The following is a 21,088-nucleotide window of genomic DNA, read 5'->3' as shown; positions in this document are numbered from 1 at the left end:
GAAACTTAAACACAATTCACATCAATACTTCAACATAAGCACACCTCAATACTTCAACACAACCACACCTCAATACTTCAACACAACCACACCTCAATACTTCAACACAACCACACCTCAAAACATTAAGGAAACGAGAGGCGTTTTGAGTAATGTTTTTGTCAAAAATCACAATAAGAGAAATAAGAACATACTTATTTTTGCAGTTGAGTATATTGCTGACATTGGATTGATTGAAACACGTATACACAGCTCACTCCTAAGTGATGCAAATACCGCTAGAATATGTAGTTTCACAGTTGTGCGAATATTGTTGGTAAAATCAATACGTATATACACGCACGGAGGAACACATGAATAGTAAGATATCTAGGTCACATTTATGCTTATTTCAACCGCAGAGAATTTTTCTGCTGACGTAAGCATTTCTTGCTAATGATTTCGATACCCCAGGCAAGCTTATAATGTAGAAATATATGCACCCATGAGACGAACGTTTTCCTTGTATAGTAAATCCTATTATGTTGCATATGTTCGTCTTCGACGTGAAACTTCAAAATATATAACACATCGTTTACAATAACTTGAAATGCGTTTACTGATATGATCTGTACGATAGTGTTCAACACTCTGATAACACTCGTCTCCTTTAATTGCGCAAATTTGACTGGCACTTAGATGATCTTAACTGTCGGGCAAAAGAAAATATGCACTTGAAATTTGAAATTGACTCAACAATTAAAAACGTTATCAAAACGTTACAAGGCTGAAACAGTTGCTGAAACACTGCAAACTCAAGATCCAAAACACAACCATGATACCCGTGTCAAATACATCACCATTGAATAACCATTTCTTGCTTGTTTCATGTTTAACCACCATCACACATGGGTGTATACTTTCTTTTGCCCGGCAGGATATATCAAAATATACAATGGAATTAATAATGGGTAATATTCATATTTCAAACAGCAAAACTAAGAGACAACGTGAGCATCTTCAACCGTACACGTTAATCTATGTTCAAAATACCGTTCTCTAAGTGTATGTCAGGAGTTGTATATGAGTTACTGAGATGAAATATGCGAATCAAAGTTTAAACTTAGCAAATAAATTTTGATGAAATTTCAAAATAACATTTAGAAATGGTTTAGGAAAAATATATATTTAATTTAAAGCACAGGGATAATATGCATCTAATTACATTTTCAATTATTACATCTGGAGGTAAAGTATGTAATTCTTCAAAGACAATTCTACAACCGTCTGATCATAACAATGAATGTAATGGGATTCCGAATATAATTATTTGGCATTTAATTTAAAACCTCATTTTAGTATTTCCGGTTTTACACACTGATTGAAATTTTGAACTTATTTCCTATGATTATATATTGTTGGTTACCTGTGGTATGTATCTTGTATAGCTAAGGCTACTTTGTATGGAGAAGAGTGAAGGCAGGACTAATATGTGTTATCACACAGATAAAGGTACCAGTCCTTGGACACATACATCCATCCTGGCTTCACTGTCCTACAGCTGCTTCGTGCCACTTACATGTATCATTTATATGAATGTACATATGTATATTGTAAAGTGCTTTTGTATACAGTGAAACCCCATTAATGCAGACCGTTTCGAATGAAATCGTCCTAATTAACGAATCACGGCTACGGATGAATATCCATTCTATGCCAGATTCTTATAAAACTTGGTTTAGGAATCAGTCGACTTCACAATTCATTCCGCACCCCACCTCCCTGTTTATATTTTTAGACTTTCCTGAAAGAAGTATCAAGAATCCGGGAGTTTGCGGATAAAGGAGGTCCGTATTAACGAGGTCTCACTGTATCTGCATACAAGATGGCTGGGCATAGTGCAATATCCCCGTGTGAGGTATTATTTGAAACTGTTGATTTGTATGTTATCATATATGGTTAATTGAAAATATGAAATAAAATATATATTATACATAATTTGTCGTGATTAATTACGTGTGCAACCAATACCTTGGTGTCTGGATCTCCTGATATGTTCTCTGGAACGAAAGTGAGATTCTACATTGCAAGCTTGTATTAACATCTCATGGTAGAGAGGGCCTGTTGTGACACGGTATAGAGAGGGCCTGTTGTGACACGTTATAGAGAGGACCTGTTATGACACGCTATAAAGAGGTCATGTTGAAACACGTTATAGAGAGGGCCAATAAACAGCGTTTGCTGTTCTAGCGTCTGTTCTCAAAAGAACAGTGCATACACTACTGTTTAAAAAAACCCACCTCAATTACAACCGCGGCGCGAAATTTCGTATGGCGGACGTGATCTCGGGAAGCTGTTTTGAACAATTTCATTTCCATTGACATCATTCCAAATAAAAGATGGAATATAATATCAACAAAATAATCATGGACACCGAACGAATCAAACTCATTTGCTCATCAAGTGCTCATTTTGAAAAAAATAAATAAATATGCAATGTCAGAATTGTTTTAATTTAAACTTTAGCACAGTGAATAAAATGAATAAATCCATATAAATCAATACAACACGACAGAATGGCATGGTATATGTGTACATTTCACTTATGATTATGCAGCATATTTTATTATTCACATCAGCAAGCTCTCATGTCAGGACAATCGATAGCCGTGTAGAATATCGCTGATACGTTGTTCAGCTGACACACCTTATCGGGAAATATGGATTTGACCGAACATGACTATACAGCATGACTCAGTCCCGAACAGCTGCTGGTTATAACACCTTTCTAATCAATACACACAGAACACACGGCGATGAAACCAGTACAGTGCGAGACATAAATAATTACCAATCACAGACAGTCAGAGATAGTCCAGGTATATCACAATCTCATTAAAATCAGATCTTAGTTCTCGCTACCGCTAAACAAAGATCTCAGGACATCCCATTACGGGTCACGTCAGAACGACCTTTCATCCAACCAATCAGAGCGTCGCTTACCAGATCCTGAAAGTGACCGTCGGAATGTGTTTTCTAATCATCCAACCTCGAAATATTTAACAGAGGGTATTCCGAACGACAGTTACGGGTTTTATGATTATATCCATACAATCTAGGCCATCTATAAGCCATTCCAGAATGTTGTTTTGGTCAGTTTTATTTTTTTTAATCGAGAATATATCAAAATATGTTTCAAAGCATAGTCGCCAGTTTGAAACTATTGCCGTAAAGCTCGAGAAAGCTGCCTTCTGATTTGCTAATGTCGATTCTTGTCAGTCATTTCATTGGTCGGTCAATGTTCGCGAAAGGTCGTTCTGACGTAACCCGTAATGGGATGTCCTCAGATCTTTGGTTAGCGGTAGCGAAAACTAAGATCTGATTTTGATGAGATTTGGTATATCATGGCCACCTGGAAATAATCATTTCATGCCAACTTGTGGTTGCTAATATGAGCACCGATTACGTCAGGGGACAATCAGCCATGTTAAATAGCGTAACCACCTGGTCATCATTCGTCGACAAGCCATCTTCCCGAGGTTGGAATTTCGTGGCTCGGTCGTAGCGCCACCAGTGTCTATTACGAGTTATGTCCCTTCTATGTCCTTCCTGTTGACACCCGTGAAGATCCGGATCAGAAGAGGTCCTCAGTGAGCCATGCTGGCCGTAAAAGGCGACTATACTTGTCGTAAGAGGCGATTAACGGGGTCGGGTGGTCAGCCTCTCTGACCAATTGCGTAGATCGATGTTCATGATGTCAATTACTCGATTATTTACAGACCGCCGTCATATAGCTGGAATATTGTTGAGTGTGGCGTAAAACAACAAACAAACAAACCTCCTGTTGACCAATCATATTCCACCTCCTATATCACTTGAATTTGCTTTAATCAAAAGGGGGGCTCCAAGTCAAAACGATTTGATCAAGTTAATCAAATAAAAGTTTCACATTCCCTGTCTCAGACATAAAAATATGAAAAGATTTGGAAAATATATGTCGATGCCCAGTTGATATTTTGCAGTTTACGAACCGGATGTCGATTTCGTCACGCGATTTTGATTGGACTATGCTTTGACTCGTTAGTTCAGCCAAAATATAACATTCAAGCCTAGTTCAGCAAGAGTGGAAACTGGACTCTTATAGTTAGTAAACTACCTTGCTTCGGGAAGATGTTAACAGGCATGTGTTGTTCTACTCAGGAATCCCACAGCCATAATATCGACGTAAAATGCGGTTTCTCTGTATGATGGTTTTTCGGTAAAAGTCCACGTAGACGTATGTGGTTCTGAGGAAAACTAGGGACATATATATATACGGGGAGGGAATCTGGGATTTGAACATTCTTCTGATAAGGGGGCAATGGTATGGTTCAGTGGTTAAAGACTGTCGCGCTTGATGTACGGGTTCGCTTATTCGGGTATCTGTTGCTGTGAAGCCGTTTGTAACTGCTGTAATATTTCTAACATCGCCGTAATTTTCTACTTACTCAATCCCTTCTCAATTACGGATTATCTCGCCCTTGTGAATTAAAACTCAGAACTTTCAAAACTATTTCACTCGGTACAGATAAGCCGTGTTCATCGATGCTCGTAGCCAGGTTCTTCTCCCTGTATATAAAGAGGGTGAGTGAGTGAGTTTGGTTAACGCTTTTACAGTTACTAGTTAATCACGGCGGGAAAGCCCGAAATGATGCAGGTCTAAAATGTTTACCAATTTGGTGAAACCCACGAGCACGGGTATGGTGCTGACATACTTAGAAACACAAACAGTTTAAATGTGATATTTGAACCCACGACCATAGGTCTCTGGCACGCCTAAGGGACGCAACTCTGTGTAGCGAATAACAGCGCATTAGACAACTGGTCACCAATGCCCCCTTTATCATAAGGAAATTGCTAATGAGGATATTGCTAAGGATAAATGTTCCACATCAACCCATTCTTAATCTTGTTTTATGTTTGGTATTTATATCAAGAGATAACGATTATCGGAACAGTACCGTTTCATTCAAATATACTCGATAAATGAATCACGAATACGGAGCAAAAATATCCCTTGTATATAAACTGACGGCTTAAAGAAACTTTACCATAGTTTTAAATCACTCTAGTTTAAAAACCACAAAAGATAGATACATGAAGTAAAATGTATTAAAAAGATCACAATTTCAACGAAATCAACATTTAAAATTACAGTCATACAGCATCCGATATTGGCATAACAGTTGCCCGAATTTAGGTGAAGTAGCAAAAATATGCTTTCAACGAAAGGCACACACATCTAAAAATCGCTCAAATTCAAGGACACGTCATATTGATATGACCCCCACGTGTAAGACCACCCCCTGCTACAAGACACGCAAAAACTCTCTGGCGTACAGAGTCGGTCGTCTAATGACGTCAAGTAGGATACGTCACAATTCTTCTTGGAGGGCCTTGGATCAGTTCGTGTCGGTTGGCTGGATGATGCGTTCGCTGTCGAACACGACGATCCATGACATGGCAGAGATGTTCTATGGGGCACATGTCTGGGGAGCGTGCAGGTCACGGCATAACGTTGACGTTGTTGGCTGCAAGGAAGTTATGTATGGGATCTTGCGTTGTCATGTTGATAAAGGACACCACGTGGCAGCCAGTAAGCCCTAATTCCTTGAGCCCTGAGTCGACTAACCATATGCCCTGAGGCATTCGTCGCTGATGACGTCACTGTCAGGAATCGATTCCGGAGATGCAATGTACGCAAGAACAGGTCTTCATTGGGCGTAGTTACCCTGGGTCTGCCTGTTCTTGGACTGACTGAGCACGGGAGCAACCAAAAGTTCTAGTAATGTGGGCATTGGTGGCTCCGATCTGTATTATAGCCAGGGCCCGCTCACGTTGTTCGGGTGTCAGTAGTGGCATTTATGTGGTGTATTGTGTATCAGTTTGAGTGTCTGATACTGATAATTTATAACCTTTATTGCACCTGTAGTTTCGGCTGCCCAAGAGGCACGTGTTTTTCTTTATTTTGGTATTTTCTATACAAAAATCGTGCCGTGGACGTGAATCACTTGCTGCATAGAGCATTGCTGTGTTTGGACGATGTGTTTTGCACTCATTTAGTTTGAACTTGTATTTTTAACTTTTTGCAATTTCATAATTAAAGTGGTAAAGTTTCTTTTGGCCGTCAGGTTATGCAGACATTCCCATTCGTCAGCGCCAGAGAAAAACAGATTCCATAAAATACTGAATGGAACACTGAAAATCAGTGATGAGACGAGGTATTCGCGAACATGATGTCCATGTCCTGCACTACCGGTAGCACCCGCCACTCATACGTTTCATAAAAAAATATGTTTGTTGCCTGACACCGCACGTCAGTACCCCTACCATGCTAAGGCGACACGTAAACAAACCAGACAATCAAGTGATGGATTTAATGATTTGGTTGAAACTGGAAACGACAAGTGCAATGTTGTGTTCAAGTCTAGATATTTTGCTGCTTATAAGTAAAGAAAACGCCTGGGGAATATGCTCGTTTTGTAACACGGTGTGGGGCAGATTTATAGTCTCGGCCCAAACATTTCTGTTGTAGTTGACAAAGCCTAATTGATAATTGCTTCTGCGCTAACCCTTAACCTTAACCCCAAATCTGTTTTAGTTTGCATTTGTTATAAATATAACACGTCAACGCCTGAATAACCAGTGTCGGTCAAAACAACGAAACAAACCGATTCAACTTTCCTTTTTGTCGATACAAAAATGATAAAACAGAACATTTAAAAAACAATTCCGCGTTGTAAACAATGAACACATGCTGTGATAACACTACATACGCATGTGACAAGAGATGACGCATATTCTTCCACATTCCACATTCGGTGAATTATTAATGCTCAATATATTTGATATTGTTATTGAGCATTAAACCTTTTGCTTAATTGTTCTCGTTGAACTAACCTGTTTCATAATCCTGATTATCAACTAAATATCACCAGTCCAGGATATTCCCAATCGAAAACAATTAGTTCATGGGTCCGCCAATATGTCGCTCATTGCATCCCAGCGTGCCGTTAGCAGGTCACGTGACGCCTGGCGTGTCTAACCGCAGAATGCTCGTTCGTATGAAGGCACGGATGCTCGAAATATTTCTAAAGAGAGAACAATTTAATAATAAGAGTGGTTCAAGAGACACCGATGAAGACAATGAACACCAAAAAGAAGACAAAGATGATGTCAATGCCTCTTAAATCAGCAAATAAATTCAGAATGGGTTACATTCAGACATTATTGTTAATCTCTTAACAGCACATTCGTCAATCGTGTTGCACCTCTGTAGTGTTATGTGCGATGTGTCTGCCGTTGACGATGCACAGAAGGCGATTTCAGGAACTGGGAGGATTTTGAGGATACGAGTTTCCAAGGAACACTGGATGAGCATATGCGTCTATTGGAATGGAGTGCGAATGAAAACTTATCTTTTGACTTGACCTTTACCTTTTTGCAGTACTTAAAAGCAAACGCAGACCTGAGGTGTATTGTCAGGAATCCTTGGTATTCAATGTGTTTCAGTAAGTAAGGGGGAAGAACACGAAAGAGCGCCAAAGAAAATTTCAATTTGGATAATCCTTCTTTGTTGATGTGATTTAAATTATACTCCTGGAGACCAGAACACACTATGGGAAATACCTATACTCCAAGAAACAAGAACACACTATGAGTGAAAACCAACGAGGGTCACAAATTGCATTTGGATGTTCCTTCTAACTGGATGTGATATTAAATGATATGTACGTCATCAGAGAACGAGTTAGGAGACCTAAGACTTAAGCCCACGGTGGAATGGGATAGCCACCGACGTTTGCATTACAGGAATTGTCATAAACATGATGAAACAAGATGTTTCACTGTTGCTCACGATTTGCAACCTGCTAAAACCGCCAATTGAAACCTGTTAAAATCTCCAATTGAAACCCTTTAAAACCTTCATTTGAAACCTGTTGAAACCTTCATTTGAAACCTGTTAAAGCCGCCAGAACTTGGAGGAGAAGAGGGAACACTTCGGTCAGCTCCTTCAACTCGTCCGTAATGATGAAGAAGTGCCTGAAAAAGGCGATGACAGCCATTGGCATCGTGAAGGCGGTCATCGGCAGGTGCTTGTTCGCTGCCCATGGGTTTGTGTGTATCTGGAGGGTGGTTGTGATGAAGGGGGACCCCCTCTACTGGTGTCTGACAGGCTCTCTCCCGCTGCTGATTCTGGAAGGAGTCTTTACTTTGAAGAAGAAGAAGGGCAGAGAATGGAAATGGTGAGTAGGGAGTGGTTTACTAATGTTTCAATATTCCTAGTTTTATACTATCCTTATGTGTTTCTTCTTCAATGTTTTAGCATGCTCAGTACTAGATATGATGCCATGGGACAGAGGAACATGTGCATGCACCACGTCCTGATACAACCAACCCCTTGTTCTATCCGGCTTCGTTACTTCCGGAACAGATATACAGATTTCTTGAACTGATATGCATATTTCTGGAAGTCATACATGCAACATCTCCAGTTATACGCGTGTAAATGAAAGCGACGAAACCCTTCCCATATTCATAAGAAATGTCTGCAAAAAGGTGAGCGTATCCTGCCCCACCGGTTCACAAACACATACAAAGGCAAGTCAATTGATCGCACGAAAAAGCATAGAACATATCCCACAAGTCAAAAAAGGGAATAACATCGGACATCATTTTTGTCACTCATGCGTCAAATTTAGAAATGTCCTCCACATGTTTACATTTTCACGCCCAAGTTAAGCCGGCATTGACAATTGTATATACAGTGTCGGATCTACCATCTGTTGCCGTGACATTGCGTACAACGACCATGCACCACAGCATCGTTGACATCTATGAATCACTGATGGTAAAATACAGCAGCTGTATCAGTGCAGCCTTGCTCTTCTTGTAATCGTCAAGAACAAAATTGTGACTATGGTTCTTTGAGGGATGAATTAAATAACGTTAAAAATACGTGTATCTATTTAGATACAATATGCTATTGTTCTCCGCGACAAACTGTCATACAACAAAATGTAATTGTACTATTGGTCTCATGGTTACATATACGATCTAAATCTGTCTGTCTGTCTGTCTGTCTGTCTGTCTGTCGGTCGGTCGGTCGGTCGGTCGGTCGGTAGGTAGGTAGGTAGGTAGGTAGGTAGGTAGGTAGGTAGGTAGGTAGGTAGATTTGTTTGTTTGTTTAACGCCACACTTAGCAATACTCCAGCTATATGACGGCGGTCTGTAAATTATCAAGTCTGGACAAGACAATCCAGTGATTGACATCATAAGCATCGATCCACGCAATTGGGATACGATGATATGCATCAACCAAGTCAGCCGATCCCGATTAGTCGCCTCTTACGACAAGCATAGTCGCCTTTTACGACAAGCATGGGTTGCTGAAGACTTATTCTACCCCGGATCTTCACGGGTCAGGTAGGTAATACGTGCGTGCTATGCGTGCGTGCGATATATATGTCGATAGGTTAATAATATGACAGCATGAATACATCTTCAGTAAATTAGATAGAAATATCTGACAAAGAATTAATAATAAAAGAGGCAAAACCCTTTCCATACTCATAAAAGATCTCTGCTAAAAGCAGAGTCGATACTATTTTTCCGACTGGCATGAGCATATGTTTATGAATCACTATCAAAAAGTGATGATACCAGGTGTTCGCGAAAAGGCGGGCGTATCCTGCCTCGCCTGCGGTTCCCATCACAAACACGTGCAAAGGCAAGTCAAGTGTGTTTCTTGTGAACCAACTTGGTTCAGTTTTCAGTGTATGATGTTTCTTTTTTAAGTAGTTCCGTGCTAGTTATATTGTAAATAACATTTAATATGTATGGATGAATAGACACATGTAGGGAAGAAACAAAAGAATCACTATGAATCGTGACTAAATTTGTTTCATCGTCAAAATTAATTTTAAAAACTCTCGCTATCTTGAAGCTGGTTGGCACGAAATATTCTATACTCAAAGTAAACACATGGTCCAAGTGCATCCAGCATGGTCATGTTACTCACTTTTTGGCCAATAGTTCGCATCACGGGTACGATCGCGCCGTCGCTATATATTCAAGGTGGAGAATCAATCAACGACATCAACAAGGATGCCAAACCTTGAACATTTTTTTTATTCTAATCTATTTTGTCTACAAGAAAAGTTTCACACTACTCTAAAATATTGAATATCTACAATAAAAGAGAAACCATTTCCATAATCATAAAAAAAAACAGAAAAGCATAAGAAAGCTCTATATATGTCAGAGTCCGTCATACGATTCCGACTACACCATAAGCGTAGCACAACACAATATTTACAACACAGCACAACACAATATTTACAACACAGCACGGCAGAGCACAGCACAACACATCATCATAATAAATTTTAGAGACAAAACCTTTTCCATCTCTGAAAGCCGAGTCGATTGTACGATTCCGACTATATCAGAAGCATGTGTTTGAGCGTATCCTGCCCCACGTGGCACACATTACAAACACATGCAAATGCAAGTCAATTCTTCACCTGAAAAAACACTTCAAAATACGATACCGACTACATCATGAGCGCAGCACAACACAGCACAACACAGCACAGCTCATAATCATAAAAAATCTCAGACAGCATGAACATACAAAACACACCATACCAACATGCTGTCTGTTACCGCGCTCGGTTCCAATCAATCAATCAATCAATCAATCAATCAGCAAGGTCCATGTTTGTGTAAGACACGCGTTTTATGATGGATTGTTATGTTTCCTGTGTACATAGTACAACGTGGTAAATATGTGCTGTGCTGCGCTGTGGGTGTTGTGTGGAGTAGTTGGTAGAGAGAGTCTTGCTGTGTGCGTTGTGATGTGCAGTACTGTGTTGTGTAGCGTTACTTAACGAAATATATACTGAACAACAAAAATTCCTGTGACATTGAAAAAGATTTAATGCAAAGTTATGTTTTTTACCAAATCTGAAACAATTCCGGTTTGCAACAGATAAAAGACTCCTGTAAGTGTTCAAATGGTTTAATTTTCCATACTGACTTCAGAAAATGTGTGATTTCATAAAAAACAAAAAAAATGAACATGCCAGAATGTCAATTTACAAATCAATAGCGTTTGTGTCCACCTCTGGTTGCAATGCAAGCAACACATCTTCGTCTCATGGAATGGACCAGGCGTCGCACAAAGTCCTGTGGGATATCTGTCCATATCTGCTGGAGCATGTTTCGAAGTTCCTGGAGTGTCTGTGGAACACGTGGTTGACGTCGAAGGCGCCGATCCATCTCATCCCACATGTGCTCGATTGGTGAGAGATCAGGGGAGCGAGCCGGCCAGGGGATGACATTGTTGAAGAGAATCCTGAACAAGTCGAGCAATATGAGGCCGGGCGTTGTCATTTTGAAAGGTAATACCTTGGCCATGACGACGCAAAAACGGTAGCACAACAGGGTCGATGATCTCGTCGCGGTAGCGCTGTCCATTGAGATTTCCCTCGACCACTATCAAACGGGTCCTCTGTCTTGCTGTAATCCCACCCCATACCATAACGCTGCCGCCCCCGAACCGATCTTCTTCCATGAAACAATGATTGACTTAACGTTCACCTCGACGTCGGTATACTCGAATCCGTCCATCGCTGTGGCTGAGGTGAAAACGAGACTCGTCAGTGCATAGAACTTGTTCCCAATGCATGGCCGTCCAGCGTAGACGCTGTTTACACCACTGTAGACGTGCTTGACGGTGGTTTCCTGTCAAAATTGGACGTCTGGCGGGTCTTCTGGCGACAATCCCTGCACATCTGAGGCGACGACGTACGGTTTGTGAAGATATTCGTCGAAGGCCAGGGATGCTTCTTGCAGTCACTGTTGCTGGCTGGAATCGATTTCGTAGGTGTGTTGTTCGAATCCAGTTGTCTTGTCGATTATTGGTTACGCGTAGCCTGCCACTCCGAGGATGGTCTCTGACTGCATTCGTCTGTTGCCAACGTTGACATAAACACCAAATGGTGTTTCTGTAGACGTTAATTGTCTTGCAACATCACGTTGACTCGATCGTGCTTCAAGCATACCAATGGCTCGCAGACGCTCATTTTCGGACAGGCGTAGCATTTCGTAATGTTGAATAATTGCGTAATTTTGTTGTTTTTCTGAGTGGTTGCTGTCAGCACGATGCTAAACAATGCATATGGAATCCCGTTAACGCACATGTTTTTCTGCCTATTCTTGGGTAGTGAAATGCATGGGGCTTGCATAAAAGTCAACTTTTGCATGGAATGCATGCTTTTCTGTAGCAGTTGCGTTTTTGTGACTTGATTCCATACATGTACTACAATATTGAAAACCAAACTTTACTTGTTTGAAAATTGAACTAAAATATTGGTGTCACAGGACCTTTTGTTGTTGAGTATATATCATAACGTATAATGGACCGATAGACGGTAGAGCGCCTGCCCGGAGAGCGGAAGGTCCGGGGTTCGATCCCCGGTCGCCTCACACCAAAAGACGTCTAAAAATGGTACTTGTTGTTACCCCGCTTGCTGCTCGGCATAAGGGGGGTAAAACAAGGAGTCAGTATACTGTGTCTGAATGCAATATTCTTGAACGCGACGTTAAATGTCATTAATTTCTCCACGTGACATTAGGTCCGGGGTTCGATCCCCCGCAAGCCTCGAAATTTTTTCCACTTTTATCAACTTGTGTTGACATATTTGATATCAAAAGACACTTGGGTGAGATTCTCTATATGTATGTGACATAATGTAATGGATTTATTTACGTGACATAATGTAAAGTAAAAGATTTATCCACGTGACATAATGTAAGGTAATGGATTTATGTACGGGACATAATGTAAGAAAATGGATTTATCCACATGACATAATGTAAGAAAATGGATTTATGTACGTGACATAATGTAAGGTAAAAGATTTATGCACGTGACATAATGCAAGATAATAGATTTATCCACGTGACATAATGTAAGGTAATAGATTTATCCACGTTGCATAATGTAAGATAATAAATTTATCCACGTGACATAATGTAAGGTAATAGATTTATCCACGTGACATAATGTAAGGTAATAGATTTATCCACGTGACATAATGTAAGGTAATAGATTTATCCACGTGACATAATGTAAGGTAATAGATTTATCCACGTGACATAATGTAAGGTAATAGAATTATCCACGTGACATAATGTAAGGTAATAGATTTATCCACGTGACATAATGTAAGGTAATAGATTTATCCACGTGACATAATGTAAGGTTATAGATTTATGTACATGACATAATGTAAGGTAATGGATTTATGCACGTGACATAATGTAAGGTAATAGATTTATCCACGTGACATAATGTAAGGTAATAGATTTATGCACGTGACATAATGTAAGGTAATAGATTTATGTACGTGACATAATGTAAGGTAATAGATTTATGCACGTGACATAATGTAAGGTAATAGATTTATGCACGTGACATAATGTAAGGTAATAGATTTATGCACGTGACATAATGTAAGGTAATGGATCGTGTTTTCAGGGTCTGCCCCAGCGTGCTACTGTATCTGGCGACTGCAGTTCCTGCGATCTGGTTCCTGGAACTCAATCTCCTGGACAGAAGAATCCTAGCAGCCAGGACTGGTGGCAGAGCGTCTGTCAACGCCTCCAGGACCGAGAAGATTACCGTGTGGAACAGCCAGGTAGGACATGGTAGGACAGGAAGATGAAGATGTCATTTACAACCCCCCATGTCATCTCCATGTTCAGCTTCGGATGCCATTGTGTTCTCATCTCCATGTTCAGTTTGCGATGTCACTGTGTTCTCATCTCCATGTTCTGCTTCGGATGTCATTGTGTTCTCATCTCCACGTTCAGTTTCAGATGCCTTTGTGTTCTCATCTCCATGTTCTGCTTCAGATGTCATTGTGTTATCATCTCTATGTTCAGCTTCAGATGTCATTGTGTTCTCATCTCCATGTTCTGCTTCAGATGTCATTGTGTTCTCATCTCCATGTTCAGTTTGCGATGTCATTGTGTTATCATCTCTATGTTCAGCTTCAGATGTCATTGTGTTCTCATCTCCATGTTCAGCTTCAGATGTCATTGTGTTCTCATCTCCATGTTCTGCTTCAGATGTCATTGTGTTCTCATCTCCATGTTCAGTTTCAGATGCCTTTGTGTTATCATCTCTATGTTCAGCTTCAGATGTCATTGTGTTCTCATCTCCATGTTCAGTTTGCGATGTCATTGTGTTCTCATCTCCATGTTCAGCTTCAGATATCATTGTGTTCTCATCTCCATGTTCAGTTTGCGATGTCATTGTGTTCTCATCTCCATGTTCAGCTTCGGATGTCATTGTGTTCTCATCTCCATGTTCAGCTTCGGATGTCATTGTGTTCTCATCTCCATGTTCAGTTTGCGATGTCATATTGTTCTCATCTCCATGTTCAGTTTGCGATGTCATTGTGTTCTCATCTCCATGTTCAGCTTCGGATGTCATTGTGTTCTCATCTCCATGTTCAGCTTCGGATGTCATTGTGTTCTCATCTCGATGTTCAGCTTCGGATGTCATTGTGTTCTCATCTCTATGTTCAGTTTCAGATGTCATTGTGTTCTAATCTCCATGTTCAGCTTCGGATGTCATTGTGTTCTCATCTCCATGTTCAGCTTCGGATGTCATTGTGTTCTCATCTCCATGTTCAGCTTCGGATGTCATTGTGTTCTCATCTCTATGTTCAGTTTCCGATGTCATTGTGTTCTCATCTCCATGTTCAGCTTGGGATGTCATTGTGTTCTCATCTCTATGTTCAGTTTGCGATGTCATTGTGTTCTCATCTCTATGTTCAGCTTCGGATGTCATTGTGTTCTCATCTCAATGTTCAGTTTGCGATGTCATTGTGTTCTCATCTCCATGTTCAGTTTGCGATGTCATTGTGTTCTCATCTCCATGTTCAGCTTCGGATGTCATTGTGTTCTCATCTCCATGTTCAGCTTCGGATGTCATTGTGTTCTCATCTCCATGTTCAGTTTGCGATGTCATTGTGTTCTCATCTCCATGTTCAGCTTCAGATATCATTGTGTTCTCATCTCCATGTTCAGTTTGCGATGTCGTTGTGTTCTCATCTCCATGTTCAGCTTCGGATGTCATTGTGTTCTCATCTCAATGTTCAGCTTCAGATGTCATTGTGTTCTCATCTCCATGTTCAGTTTGCGATGTCATTGTGTTCTCATCTCCATGTTCAGCTTCGGATGTCATTGTGTTCTCATCTCCATGTTCAGTTTGCGATGTCATTGTGTTCTCATCTCCATGTTCAGCTTCGGATGTCATTGTGTTCTCATCTCCATGTTCAGCTTCGGATGTCATTGTGTTCTCATCTCTATGATCAGTTTGCGATGTCATTGTGTTCTCATCTCCATGTTCAGCTTCGGATGTCATTGTGTTCTCATCTCCATGTTCAGCTTCGGATGCCGTTGTGTTCTCATCTCTATGTTCAGTTTGCGATGTCATTGTGTTCTCATCTCCATGCTCAGCTTCGGATGTCATTGTGTTCTCATCTCCATGTTCAGCTTCGGATGTCATTGTGTTCTCATCTCCATATTCAGTTTCAGATGTCATTGTGTTCTCATCTCCATGTTCAGCTTCGGATGTCATTGTGTTCTCATCTCCATGTTCAGTTTGCGATGTCATTGTGTTATCATCTCCATGTTCAGCTTCGGATGTCATTGTGTTCTCATCTCCATGTTCAGTTTCAGATGTCATTGTGTTCTCATCTCCATGTTCAGTTTCAGATGTCATTGTGTTCTCATCTCCATGTTCAGCTTCGGATGTCATTGTGTTCTCATCTCTATGTTCAGTTTCAGATGTCATTGTGTTCTCATCTCCATGTTCAGTTTCCGATGTCATTGTGTTCTCATCTCCATGTTCAGCTTCGGATGTCATTGTGTTCTCATCTCTATGTTCAGTTTCAGATGTCATTGTGTTCTCATCTCCATGTTCAGTTTGCGATGTCATTGTGTTCTAATCTCCATGTTCAGCTTCGGATGTCATTGTGTTCTCATCTCTATGTTCAGTTTCAGATGTCATTGTGTTCTCATCTCCATGTTCAGCTTCGGATGTCATTGTGTTCTCATCTCCATGTTCAGTTTGCGATGTCATTGTGTTCTCATCTCCATGTTCAGCTTCGGATGTCATTGTGTTCTCATCTCCATGTTCAGTTTGCGATGTCATTGTGTTCTCATCTCCATGTTCAGTTTCAGATGTCATTGTGTTCTCATCTCCATGTTCAGTTTGCGATGTCATTGTGTTCTCATCTCCATGTTCAGCTTCGGATGTCATTGTGTTCTCATCTCCATGTTCAGTTTGCGATGTCATTGTGTTCTCATCTCCATGTTCAGCTTCGGATGTCATTGTGTTCTCATCTCCATGTTCAGTTTGCGATGTCATTGTGTTCTCATCTCCATGTTCAGTTTCAGATGTCATTGTGTTCTCATCTCCATGTTCAGCTTCAGATGTCATTGTGTTCTCATCTCCATGTTCAGCTTCGGATGTCATTGTGTTCTCATCTCCATGTTCAGTTTGCGATGTCATTGTGTTCTCATCTCCATGTTCAGTTTCAGATGTCATTGTGTTCTCATCTCCATGTTCAGCTTCAGATGTCATTGTGTTCTCATCTCCATGTTCAGCTTCGGATGTCATTGTGTTCTCATCTCCATGTTTAGCTTCATGTACCTGTGTGCGGGGCTTAAAGTTATGTCTTTGTTGTTTAACGCGGCACTCAGCAATATTCCAGCTATATTGTGGAAACCCACTAATCCCTTTGTGAAAACCCTTTTTGTTGAAACCCATTTATCTCTTTGTGGAAAAACACAAATCTTTTTGTGGAAACCTCACAATGTTTTGTGGAACCCACTATTCTCTTTGTGGTGTTTTGTTTGTTTGTTGTTTAACGCCGCACTCAGCAATATTCCAGCTATATGACGGCGGTCTGTAAATAATCGAGTCTGGAACAGACAATCCAATGATTGACATCATAAGCATCGATCCACGCAATTGGGATTCGATGACATGCATCAACCGGTTCGGCGAGCCTGACCACCCGGTCCCGTTAGTCGCCTCTTACGACAAGCATACTCGCCTTTTACGGCAAGCATGGGTCGCTGAAGGCCTATTCTACCCCGGATCTTCACGGGTCGCGGGGCTTAAAGGTCTTGAATGCGAAAAGTTTACAAGACGGGAAGAAATCAAGCTATGGGCTGAGTCTGTTCACTCCTACGAATATCCCCAAACAAATGTTGTGAAAATATATTGTTCAGCTCCTCTCACAGAATAAAACCTGTCTCAATAACACCAGGTCACATCTGCATGATCTCCAGTCGATATCCAGAGCCATCGCTAGAGGTAGCTAGTTTATCAAGGAGAGTAATTTATTGCCAAGTAAACATTATGCAGACAATATAGATGTATGTGCTATTCCCAACTATATTCTGGAAAGGATGCGCCTTGAATTGCATACATTTCAGCATGATCTGTTTTATCGTAATGCTATCTGGAGGGTTGGTTGTATCTAATTTATCCGGAAGGTGTATATTAACCTTATCACCCGCTTCTAAAATCAACTGGTTACACCTACACTATGACCAAGGTCTGGACTTACATCACTTCACTTGACACACCCGTTATGACTCCCATTAATGAGTAATTCCTCACTGTTATCGTCCTACATTCCTAATTCCTCTTTCCGATAAGTCTCCCAGCCCTCTTTGTCCCCTACGACTGGTTTAAGATACTGTTTGTTATTACATTTGGAGGTTCCACTGCCTAATTCCTCTTTCAGATAAGTCTCCCAGTCCTCTTTGCCCCTGACGACTGGTCTAAGATACTGTTTGTTATTACATTTGGAGGTTCCACTGCCTAATTCCTCTTTCAGATAAGTCTCCCAGTCCTCTTTGCCCCTGACGACTGGTCTAAGATACTGTTTGTTATAACATTTGGAGGTTCCACTGCCTAATTCCTCTTTCAGATAAGTCTCCCAGTCCTCTTTGCCCCTGACGACTGGTGCAAGATACTGGAACAAATGATGCTGCTTGTTCTCATCATTGGTCGATGGCTGCTTCCCAAGGGGGAGATAACCCGTGAACAACTCTCCCAGCTCCTGCTGGTTTACATCGGCATGGCTGCTGACATCATCGAGCTGTTTGAAGCCTTCAAGGAGAAGGAAGTCCGCTACAACAAAATCCTCACCATGATCATCCTGTCTATGTGGACGGCCAGCCTCCTGCAGTTCACCTTTGTCCTAACCGCCACCAAGTCAAAAAGAATGCGTCCTGTCCTGTTCCACTCTGGGAGTTCTGCCTCCACAATCTCCGTGGGAGGGAAGTCATGTTGCCCTACTGAAGTGCTATCCATGATGATCAGTGTCATGCTTCAGGATGGGCCGTTCTTGGTCATGCGAATGCTGTTGATATTCCGATACGGTGTCCTGAGCTACACTAATCTGTTCTTCACATGCAAGAATACCCTTGTTCTTGTTCTTCAGTTTTATCGCCTCTTGGTCCTATTTTGTCAAAAGACAGACAAATCCACACTCGTCATTGCTAAGGATGGTTTAAATTCAACTGGATCCATTGACTCGAAGGCTAAAATGGGATCGCTTAAAACAACAGGGACTCCCAAGCAGTGTAAGAAGATGAGTTTGGATGTCACTCTTGAGAGGCCAGAAGGTCTGGCTGAGAGGAGAAGATCGTCACTGATGAGGCAAGACTCAGTCACAGATTCCAGCCATACACAAGACACGGATGTGATGGACACAGGAATTGAAGAAGGCCATGATATCAATGATGGGGACATTGAGGATGAAGCAGCTGATTTGTCATCTGCTACGGTTCCAGACGAAGAACCTTCAAACGACAAAGGGAAGTCCAAGAAGAAGGAGAAGAAGAAGAAGAAAAAGAAAGAAGACAAGATGGGGAAAGGGAAAAGTAAACTGTCCGTGGACGACAAAGATCACTGGGCTGATGTCAGGAAAATGGCAAAGGCACTGGCCTTCCTGAATGAGACAGGGAAATGTCGGACAGTGGTTGTGAATTCAGGCGGTAATGAACATACGCTACTGATTGTGGATGAAGCGGGTGCCAAGGAACTGGTTGGTAAAGGACATTGAAGTCCAGTGTGGTGGTTTTGGATCAGATAGATGACAATATCCATCTTGCGATGCCAAGGAACATTGGTTGGTGAGTGTATTTAGTTGTTAGATTCTTGTTAGAAACTCTGAATTGCCTGCACGGGTCTAATGACTCGTTGTTGGACGAACAATGATGTGATGCCAAACAGAAGAAAAATGTACAATGTAAAATGTGCATGCTTAGAGGCCGACCGTTTCATTTTCTGGGGCGGGGAATTCATATGGTTGGGATTTTATAGATAAAATTAATTGTTCCCGAAAATTATTGGAACTAATAATTATGTTTTAGACGGTTGAAAAAAATGAATTAAGATATATAATGCACTTGATAGACGAGGGTGGGCATTGAATAGAAACAAATATTCCCCCCTGATGATTGGAGTTTGATGCCTTGGATCCCACAGAGTGTGTCCTGGGAGGTCTATATCTTGTTTGTACCAAGGCCAACATCTGGAAAAGTGGTCTTCTTTGTTATGCCAGGTTTGTTTAGGTTCGAAAGTATTGTTTTGTTTTATTCGAAGTCGTATAGAACGCAATTCGAGCAAAAAAACTATTTTTGCGCGAAAGAAAAAAATTGGAAATAATTACAGAAGAGTTATTAGGAAATAGTTACTTCAAAAGAATTATCATTTTTAGTGACACATCTTTTCCATTCCACAACAGAGAATAATAGACTTTACATAGTACATGATCGAATTTGAGCAGAGTGTTAATCAAGAGTGCGCTTCATATTTCAATATTAGTTTGGAAAATAAATGTTTTGAGTGATGAAAAGAGACTCTTTGCTTGATATTTTCTTGAGACCAATGACTGATATTATGAGCAACAATCAAAGCCATCGGGGTGCGATGACAAGCTATCAGCCAAGTCACCGATTCTGACCGCGCCAGATTTGTTTCACACAGAGATTTCTTGGCAAGATTTACTTGTGGTCGATCATCGGCCGCGTCATACCAAAAGACGCAAAAGAAGGTACTTGACGTTACCCTGCCTGGCGCTCGGCATTAAGGAGCTAAAACAAGGACTGGTCGGCTCGGAGTCAGTATACTGTGTCTGAGTGAGGTTTTCTGCTTCATGGGATCTCAGTGGGCTAGCACTATAATATCGGCATTAACCCGGAATAGTACAAGCAGCCACACACGCGTACGTTGCTATGTAAGTTCAATAATCATCTTTGACGCGACGTTAAACCCCAGTACACCTAACCTCACAATCATCAACGGGATATACTCGCGTAATACATCCACAAAATCAGCTTTCAGCTTCAGACAAATTCTAATTTTCGACAAACAACGTAAATACAGATATTAATTTCCATATACATTGTATATCACAAAAAATGAAAAAGAATCCAATCTTGAGATTCAGATTATCCAAGAACTCTCTGCGACCGACGTTGCTTAACGTCACCTGCCTTGTGACCTGTGACCTGTGCAGAGACCAACCGGTCGCCACGTGTTGTTGATTCACGATGGTACGACCTATTTAAGAAATGCACCTTTCACTAAATGGAGATCCATCATCTTGAGTTAACAGGGCGAATACATCAAACAACTCTCATGTAATACACAAGTGTTTAAAACAATGTAACAAATGTTATATTTGGGATAACACTTTCTCAGTAAAGTACAGATTCTCGATTCTTCGTCCGGGATTCGAACCCTCACTTGCCAGAGTGAGGCACCTTATCGCCAGCACACAAAGTCAGCGATCTAACCCACTCAGCCACCGAGGCTTCCACAAAAGGAAAGTCCGACAACTGGTAGTCTAGATCGCGTACTTTGAGTACCCCTCTGACAAGTGTAAATTGGCACGGCTCCCATGGCCGAAAGCTATGAATACACGAGTGTTTAAAACAATGTATATTCTTTGGTTTAACATCC

The 21,088-nt window shown here is 41.0% G+C and overlaps 1 protein-coding gene across 1 annotated transcript; it reads left to right on the top strand.

The window, feature by feature from the left end:
* Nucleotides 1-7,099: 7,099 nt before the first annotated feature.
* On the top strand, nt 7,100-19,925 carry LOC124115179 (transmembrane protein 26-like). The gene is made up of 3 exons (XM_046476086.2): nt 7,100-8,264; nt 13,565-13,724; nt 18,045-19,925. Exons 1-3 carry the CDS (start codon nt 8,047-8,049, stop codon nt 19,182-19,184), a joined length of 1,518 nt encoding a protein of 505 aa, XP_046332042.2. The 5' UTR covers nt 7,100-8,046; the 3' UTR covers nt 19,185-19,925.
* Nucleotides 19,926-21,088: the final 1,163 nt, after the last annotated feature.

The sequence above is a fragment of the Haliotis rufescens genome, unplaced genomic scaffold (genome assembly GCF_023055435.1).
Source record: "Haliotis rufescens isolate VD_foot unplaced genomic scaffold, xgHalRufe1.0.p SCAF_13, whole genome shotgun sequence".
Classification (NCBI taxonomy): domain Eukaryota; kingdom Metazoa; phylum Mollusca; class Gastropoda; order Lepetellida; family Haliotidae; genus Haliotis; species Haliotis rufescens.
The sequence above is the reverse complement of the archived record's forward strand: the minus strand, read 5'-3'. Positions and strand labels throughout refer to the sequence as shown.